The sequence below is a fragment of the Salarias fasciatus genome, chromosome 18 (genome assembly GCF_902148845.1).
Source record: "Salarias fasciatus chromosome 18, fSalaFa1.1, whole genome shotgun sequence".
NCBI classification, from domain to species: Eukaryota; Metazoa; Chordata; class Actinopteri; order Blenniiformes; family Blenniidae; genus Salarias; species Salarias fasciatus.
In genome coordinates, this window is record NC_043762.1 from 9009998 (window position 1) to 9018981 (window position 8984).

The 8984-nt window shown below is 43.1% G+C and overlaps 1 protein-coding gene across 1 annotated transcript; it reads left to right on the forward strand.

Moving 5' to 3' along the window:
* Positions 1 to 568: 568 nt before the first annotated feature.
* LOC115404886 (ATP-sensitive inward rectifier potassium channel 10-like) lies at positions 569 to 8409 on the forward strand. The gene is made up of 6 exons (XM_030114242.1): positions 569 to 818; positions 5953 to 6298; positions 6718 to 6929; positions 7444 to 7575; positions 7684 to 7861; positions 7950 to 8409. The coding sequence occupies exons 2-6, from the start codon at positions 5953 to 5955 to the stop codon at positions 8345 to 8347; spliced, it is 1266 nt and encodes a 421-aa protein (XP_029970102.1). The 5' UTR covers positions 569 to 818; the 3' UTR covers positions 8348 to 8409.
* The last annotated feature ends 575 nt before the right edge of the window (positions 8410 to 8984 follow it).

Sequence of the window (8984 nt, forward strand, 5' to 3'; positions counted from 1 at the left end):
GCTCTTGGACACAGCAAACGCCGGCCACAGAAGTTATGAATAGGGGGCTCTGTGATTTCCCCGAAAAGAGTGGTTCTGTGTGTGTGTGTGTGTGTGTGTGTGTGTGTGTGTCTGTGTGTGTGTTCAGCAGGGGGTGGTTTGTTTGTGGCCTGCTGGTGTGTGTGCATGCATCTCTTGCATGTGAGGCCCAAACATGTGCACGTGTCTATTTGTGTGAATTTTATTTGTGCATTTAGTCTTGGACATTAAACAGAAGAAAATGAAATGTGTAAATAAAAACAACAACAACAACAACAACAACAAAAACATGAAGAACAACACCAGTGAAAAAAAAATCAATACTTTGAGTCCGATACGTTCACGGTTCCAATGAACGCTGTCTTCGTATTGTTTTTGAAGCCTGTTGTGTTTTGATTCCGAACTGAGACTGCAGCGTCGATCAATTACTGCAGCAATTACACAGACGTGAGCGGGGCACAAGAGAAATTCAGGGGTGAGGGCGAGTGGAAGTGAGGGAGAGGCCTTTTATAAAGCCAAGTCCGTGCCACTCGGGGAAGAATTTGCAGGCGGACGGAGCGGGCTTCGGATCACAGGAGGCTGGCGAGCCAATGACTGTCTCCATAACTCTCCTCAGTGGTGTATCAGTGTTGCGGGACGCAGCCCGCTGAGGTTACTCCTGCAGAATTACAGTCCCATTTGTGCGCCGGGCCTCGAGCATGCGTATGGCAACAAAGCAGACATGTGGTGGCAGGGCTGAGGGTCTGGTCTCTCAATTCCTCTCTGCACGAATCAATTAGGCTGCAGTCTGCGCTGGAAAGGTAAGCAAATTAATTTCTTGGGAAAATGCAACACTAAATACTCAGGAGACAAATTAAAAAATTAGGAATAGCAGAAAGAAACAAATTTGTTTGTGTCTATAGGATACTTTTTCAAACTTTGTTAGTCTATCATGTTAATTGTAACAAATCATGAAACATGTGTTTTTGAATGAATGTTGAAGCATTATCATAAACTTATGTGTTTTTTTCATTAACCTGAACTCTCCTTGAAGCTCACACTGTTTTCATTGTGGAGATGCTGATTATTTTCAGGCTCCTGCAGATCTGTGGAATACAAACACCTGGCAACAAGTGGCATCCAACAACTCTAACATGCACAAAAACAGCTACGAAAAACACCAACTTTTGTTTTACAGATTTTTCTTTTTGCAGTTTAAGGTGGAAGTTTGAGTTTGTAGTCCTTTTGAAACACCCGATCCTGAGTGTCAGACGATACACCTCCACACACACACTGCAGCGACACATGAAGGCTTGAGTCAGGATGAAAGCGAAAACTTTAATTTGAGGTTTTTTTTCCTGTTGAACATATGTAACATATGTATTTTCCAAAGAGTATTATCAAAACACAAAAAGTTAAGGAGGAAAAAAAGAAGGTAATAAAGAAGAAGATAATAAAAAGAGGTAAAAAGGATTTTGATTTCGGCAACATTTAAGAAAAACAACTGATGGAAGTTATATCGACGATCCCATCTGGGTGCTGAGTTACTTAAATCAGGGAGAAAAGGAACCGATGCCAAGATTGTTCTCCTGTTGTCTTAATGTTTCCTCTACATCTGCATCGTTACTAGAATCAAGTGCTTAACTGTGGAGTTTGTGAAAAGCAGCATTTTATTGGGGGGTTTAAATTTGCTGCCGGATTCGTACAAAGTGATTAAAGTCAGAAGCAGAAGAATTATCCCAAACAGACGGAAAGAAACAGAGAGGCAGGTGAAACAAAGTGAGAGGGGAGAGAAGGGAAACGTGTGTGTGGGTGAGTGAGGCGGAGGTGGAGGCGGATTACTCTTCACTCCAGAATACTAACGAGGGCCTTTTGTTACCGATCTTCTCCTCTTTTCCTCCCTCTCTTACACTCTTGTTTTCCCCTTCGTTCATTTCTACTTCTTTCTTACGGCTTTAGTTTTCCGCCACATCGATTTCGTTCTATTCTCATCATTTCGTTGCTGATCTGTCCTCATCCCACCCTGGAGCCGGACTTTGCTTTGTGGCCAGATGAACGCACCGACGTCCGCACAGTGTTAAACGTTACAGAAATACATTAAAATAACACATACATATACATGAAATCACACACAGACGGCCGCAATCACATAAAAAAAACATGTAATTGCAATCTCTCACACACATACACACGTGCACACACACACACACACACACATACACACACGGATGGGCACAGAGTCGTTTTTGTCAATGGTGCCTTTTGTTTCTTTTATCTCAGCTCTCAACAAAGCATTCCTGTGTACACAGAGTAGAGAGAGAGAGAGAGAGAGAGAGAGAAGGAAGGGGAGAGAAAGAGAGGAAAGTAGAAAGAGAGAGGGACAGAGAGGGTGGAGGAAGGGGGTGTCAGGAAAACATCCAGCGCTCCTTTTGTGCGCTGAAAGGAAAAGTTTTGATTCCCCTTTTGGACTACGGCTCACTGAGGCTGCAGGGCGGTACTGTAAAGTTGTGGGGTTGCCATGGAGATGGAGTACATCCTACTGGAGAGGTGGGTCAGAAATATTTCCGGCTTTTTACTCCAATTTACCCCCATTTGCTCTATTAGTTATCTGATACACCACTACAGTGGAATTTGTGTTGTTTTTCTCCCCTCTGGGACATTTGTGTGTGTGTGTGTGTGTGTGTGTGTGTGTGTGTGTGTGTGTGTGTGTGTGTGTGTGTGTGTGTGTGTGTGTGTGTGTGTGTGTGTGTGACTGGGTGAGATGCTGATACAGAACTGCAGACACTGACCTTTTCAATGCTGTCATTGTAATTATGGAGCTTTGGAGGGGCTCACTCTTGCATAATCACAAAAGTGTGATTTAATTAAAGCTGATTGGTTATATAATCCACGAGGAGCATCGCAGAAGAGCTATTTTAATGACCCTCAAATGGCCAAAATTATGTAGACAACATGCATTTTTTTTCCTTCTCTGCTTTTCACAGCTTGTATTATGTTTTTTAGATCCACAAACCAGAAATACAGACTGATAATTTTGTTTGAATGCAATTAATTTCCTCAAAATGGTGATTATTTATTGATTTTTATGATCACATTCAAAGCTGCAACCTCAGTGGACAGTGACAAAATTTCAATATCATGAAACATGCAGCAATTTCCTTGCCCGACTGTAACAGATCCGTCACTTTCAATTTGAAATATATCCCATAACATAGGCACGTATTTCCCCCCGCCCCCCTCCCACAAAATGCTTTCCTAGGAATCGTCCTTGTCTGAAACCCTGAACTCGGTCCTGCAACATTTACGGAAAGTTTCAGGAGTCTGCCCATTCCAACTTGCAAGTTCAAGTTCAATTCATTGCTCAGTGGCTTAAAGTGAGTGGATGAACTGAAATGAAAGGCCTCTGCAGGAAAAGAAAACATTAACTCTTTTAAAATTGACAGCACTTTACTCAAGCATTTGAGATTCTGACAACTTTTTACTGTTGAACGATTAAAGTTCTGACTTCGTTGTCAACAGTAAACACCCTCATGTTTGTTTGACCCTTCCTGACACACATGCATTTGACATATTTAGTTTACATATATAAAAAAAGATGAATTGAATTTAATTATTCGTTGTGATATATGAATGAAAAGAAAAATTTCAAAGTTCAAAATGAATGAAAAACTTGAAGTTTTTTTTTTTAATTAAGCTATCTGAGATCTTAACTCTGATGGCTGCTACATGATTGAAATTGAATGCTTTTGTTAATTTTTGTAATATTGTAAAATATTGAAAAACAGGCTTCAAATTACAGAATTTTATGTAACATTAACACCTTAAACTGGCGTCCACGTGGCTATGGCCTGAACTGCTCATAGCGTTTTACACGTGACGTATACTGATGTGTGAGAAAGTCACACAGAGAGACCTTGTGAGAATCCAGAGTATAAAGCTGTAAAAAAAAAAAAAAAAAAAAAAAAAAAAAAACACCTGAGAAAAAGATTGTAGGATCTGAGTGTCAGGCTGAAAAACGAGCAGCGCGCACAGGAAGCCAAATTGGCCCTCGGCTATCAGACTCTTACTGCCGTCTCCAGTTTCCAGTCAGAAGTTCACTCTTTGTCCACTAAAGGCCTCTCCGGTCAGATCAACACCACGCTTTAAATGGATATATATAAAAAAAAAACCTCTATCGAGATAAACGTCTGCGTTTCAGACAAAGATTTTTTACCTTAATTGACTCATTCAGCTCTGTCCTCTCTCTGTCCTCACAAACGAGTCTCTGTGTGGATGTTTGTTGGGTTAATGCACCTCCGTCCTAATTCAACTCGTCTTTCTTTTCTCTGTCCTCTCCCTTATCTCCCCCTCTCTTGTGGGCCATCCTGTCCTTTCCTTTGGCCTGCCTGATTTACCCAACGTAAGTGAGCGTGTCGAATTATGTGAGAAACACAGAAACAGCCTGTCCGTGTCGATCCGGGGATGGGGCTGCATCCAAATGTCCTGACAAGCGTTCACATGTGTAAAAGAATTAAAAGCATCAGTGTTTTTGACATTAGTGCAGCCAAAAGAGTTTGGTTATTTCAGGGGTTTTTTTGGTCAGACGTCACAGTTCTTATTGAAACTCTTTGATAACAAGGCAGCTGCTGTTCTGGTGCGCTCTGCTGTTTCCCCTTTCTGAAAATTCTACTCCGGGATTTTTTTTGTTTTTCTTTCCTTTGTTCTGTCAAAATGATAAAATTAGCTGAAACTACTCTATTTCCAGGTACTCCCCCTTTCACAGCATTGCATTACTGCTGTGAAGTCTGCATGACTCACAACATCAAGTGACACACACACACACACACACACACACACACACACACACACACACACACACACACACACACTTTTTAAAAGGTCATTCCTGATCAACACTTTACAAACACCTGGTAGAAAACAGTTCACATAACACAACTGTACCTATATGTAAATATTCATGAATCGCAAGACAAATGATGAGTAACACACACTCATTGTTACTTGTAGTATCGTCAGAATAAAATGTAGTTTTAATGTCAGGGATGTCCCCAGTTAGAATCACTCCATTACTGACAGTGACGGTCAGTTCTGTGTTGTGCTTGAAGTAATTTTCTTTCGTCAGTGTTCAGAACGGTTGACTCGAAATGGCATTTCAAGGGAAGTTCCATCACAGTGAGCGTTGTGTGGTTTCACTTTAGCAGGAAATCCAGATGTACAATCAGGTCATGGTGATAGTGGTTGTTTCGGCTGATTCTTCTTCTGAGAAAAGTTTCAGAACTTCTTAAATAAACCTGCATGAAGCGGCGTAATACTTATTAAATAGTGACTCCCAGATTCCAAAGTTGCCTGTCAGCAACACCGATCTGTCAACCCTCTGCTACATTGCTTTTTATTCTACAAGGTAAACAATAAAACATATATCTCCCAGAGTAATGACATGAAGAGTTGAATTATTCTTCTCTGTATGCACCAATTATGCATTCGAGTGGTAATATGCACATATAGGCTTACACATATAATTTTGAGCTTCTGACTGAATGTCTAAGCTGATTCTGAGGTCCACTTTTCCTTGTTGTTCTTTATCCTCAACTCCACCGTCCTCACCGTCTCATGGAATTACTCTAACTTGCTCCGTTTGGATCCTGCGGCTCTAAAAAGCAACTGAATCCATTTCCTATGATTGATAACAGACGGTGCCTCACAGGCATTGAGTATGCTGCTCTCTGTCCGGTCTAGTACATCAACAGACTTTTGTATCGTCATCCTTTGTCAAATTCAGCCTTGTTTTCTGAAATGTCCAAGCTCCGACAAAATTTCAAACCCAATCACAACCCTGATTTTCTAAATCAGGCCCATAAATGTGCTTTGTTGCTGGAGGGGAACCTTTTACTGATTTATCAAACAGTTGATGATAAAGTGAGGACCTGATGGTTTCCTTTGCTTGCTGTTTGCCAGATGACCTCGGCCACTCCGCCCTCCTCTCGTAGCTCATCGCCTCAGAAGGTTTGCCACTCCCAGACACAGACCGATGTCCTCAAACCTTTACTTGGAGGCGGGATATCCAGCATTGGGGGGACTCTGAGGAAGAGGAAACGGGTCCTGTCCAAAGATGGGCGAAGCAACGTGCGCATCGAGCACGTCAGCGGGAGAGGCGCTCTCTACATGCGGGATCTCTGGACGACGTTCCTGGACATGCAGTGGCGCTACAAGTTCTTCGTGTTCACGGCCACTTTTGCAGGGACCTGGTTCCTGTTCGGGGTGCTGTGGTACCTGGTGGCGCTGGTGCACGGAGACCTGCTGGGTGAGGGCGTGCCCACCACAATAAACCCTTAACACGTGATCATTTCCGCTCGGATGATTCACTTGCTTTCACACAAGATTTCACAGGAAGGATAGATACTTTCGGTGCAACGTTTTACGCTTCTCAGGCTGAAAAATGCAAATCATGAGTGGTAAATGTGGTGAGAGAAGACACGTTGACAAGTCATTAGGAAACTTTTTGTGTTGATATCTATAATCCCATATCTATAATCCCAATGAGAGTGTAAATTCTGGCGTAAATTATTCTCATTCTGACAAAATTTGCTATAAAACTGTTGTCCCTTCATTTGTTCGACACAATCACACAAAGAAATGACTCTGTTTCTGTACCTGCTATGCTAATATGTTCTGAAGTGCCTGAAATGAGCTTATCTTTCCTTCTCAACCTCGTTGCTCCAGAGTTTGATCCTCCTTCAAACCACACTCCCTGCGTGATGCAGATGCAGTCCCTGACGGGAGCCTTCCTCTTCTCCCTGGAGTCCCAGACCACCATTGGTTATGGCTTTCGCTGCATCACTGAGGAATGTCCTGCGGCGATAATCCTCCTCATAGTGCAACTGGTCATCACAATGATCATGGAAATCTTCATCACCGGGACCTTTTTGGCCAAGGTAGCTTACACACACACACACACACACACACACACACACACACACACACACACACACAAAATGAAGCTATTCAGATGTGATGTCATTTAGTATGAGAAGAGGTGATACGATATAACAGAAAAAATGTGGGATTTGTATTCTTTTTAAAGCAGTTTCAAATTAATCCATGATTTGCAGTCCATATTCTCCTGGACTTGGCAGTTTTAGTGAGAGTCACTACAATAACAATCTGACTTGATCCTCTGTTCATACGAATTTCTGCGTACTCCCATTGTTAATGTTTATAGTGTATTGTCTGTGTGTCTGGTTTTCTTCCAAAAACAAACAGCAGCACCAACTCGTGTGATGGCACGCTAACTACATCGTTTTCAGTGTTTCTGCCAATGCAGTGGAGACTTACATCGCTTTCAAAACTTCCCTGTGCAAGCACGAAACTGTTCTGAAACATGAACAACGTGCTTTCACTTGAAAAGTCGTTGTGTAAACGGGTTCTGATTGAGCTTCTCCTCGTCAGATTGCAAGGCCAAAGAAAAGAGGTGAGACGGTGAAGTTTAGCCAGCACGCTGTGGTGTCGACGCACGAGGGCCGACCCTGCCTGATGATCAGGGTGGCCAACATGCGCAAGAGTCTTCTGATCGGTTGTCAGGTAACTTTGCATGCTGCTATCAAGAAAAATAAGAAAAGAGGTAGTAAAACCTCTGCTCTGCGTCCATGTGCAGACTGGATAAAGCAGTTCATACATTGTTTTCTTCAGGTGACTGGAAAGCTGCTCCAGACATCGCTGACCAAGGAAGGCGAGACGGTTCGTCTGGATCAGAGAAATGTCCCTTTTGAAGTCGACGCTTCCAGCGACAGCCCGTTTCTCATACTGCCCCTCACCTACTACCACGTCATTGACGACAGCAGTCCTTTACGAGCCTGGGCAGCCAAGGGTGAGTTTGGCATGAAGCCACCACTCAACATAACCAGTGGTCAGAAATTCAGCATTCTTCTCCATGCGTTGTTGTTGACTGTCAGCAGGTGGCGGTTGGACAGATCCAGAACTGGCGGACTTTGAGCTGCTGGTGATCATGAGCGCCACGATAGAGCCAACCTCTGCCACTTGCCAAGTTCGCACCTCCTACCTGCCCGACGAGATCCTCTGGGGCTACGAGTTTCCCCCCGTCGTCTCCCTCTCTCCGTCAGGAAAGTATGTAGCGGACTTTGCCTTTTTTGACAAAGTGGCCAAGACCAAGACCACGCCCATCTTCAAACCGCCCAGTCCCCAGCACACGTGCCAGAGCAATGGGAGCGGGCCCGTGCCGGAGGTGTCTGATCCCGAGAAGATCCGACTGGAGCAGAGTTACAGGGAACAGAGAGGGGAGGATCGAGGTCGAGTCAGGGAAACGCCTCTCAGCGTTCGGATCAGCAACGTGTGAATCAACGGACAACTTCAGAAGGGAGATTTTTAAAGAACGCGACACAAGTTAAATCTCAATAACAAGTCAGTGAAACATAATATCAAAACCAATAAAAAACTGTCTTCTTTGACTGTTTCAAACTCACATCAGGATGTTGGGGGGTCAAATATGGAAGACTGTGGACTACTGTTTGGTCAAATTCAAGTTTTTGTTGTCATATGTTTGTTGGGACGTGCCCTGCTCTGACATGTATGCAAGTGATGTTATAACACATTTTCTAACTGCATCTATAGTGAATGTGGTGATAGTCTATTCATCTCACGTACACTGACATCCCATTTACAAAAACGTTTCAATTCAAAATGTTTTTGCATTTTTGTGCAGTTTTCAGAAATGCTTCACATTTACACAGCGACGTTTTGAAAACTATGCTTATTTGCACAGAAGTTTTCATGTTGAGCCACTAGTGGGAGCTGTTTTTCGTTTTTGTAATGCTGTAATCGTGGTGTGTGTGCGCGCAGCAGCGTTTCTGCTGTCTTCATGGAGAAAGAGCCTGAGCAATGTTATCCCCTTCACAAGCTGTTTTCAGCTGCTCTGAGCACGGTTGTTGTTGAAACAGACACCAATGAAAGTTTTGCGTTTTCACCTGCAGATC

Excerpts from the sequence above, each read along its gene's own strand:
- LOC115404886 (XM_030114242.1), top strand. The coding sequence starts at position 5,953 with ATGACCTCGGCCACTCCGCCCTCCTCTCGTAGCTCATCGCCTCAGAAG. Across the intron at positions 6,299-6,717 it reads GGTGCACGGAGACCTGCTGG|AGTTTGATCCTCCTTCAAAC; the intron begins GTGAGGGCGTGC and ends TCGTTGCTCCAG. Across the intron at positions 7,576-7,683 it reads GTCTTCTGATCGGTTGTCAG|GTGACTGGAAAGCTGCTCCA; the intron begins GTAACTTTGCAT and ends TGTTTTCTTCAG.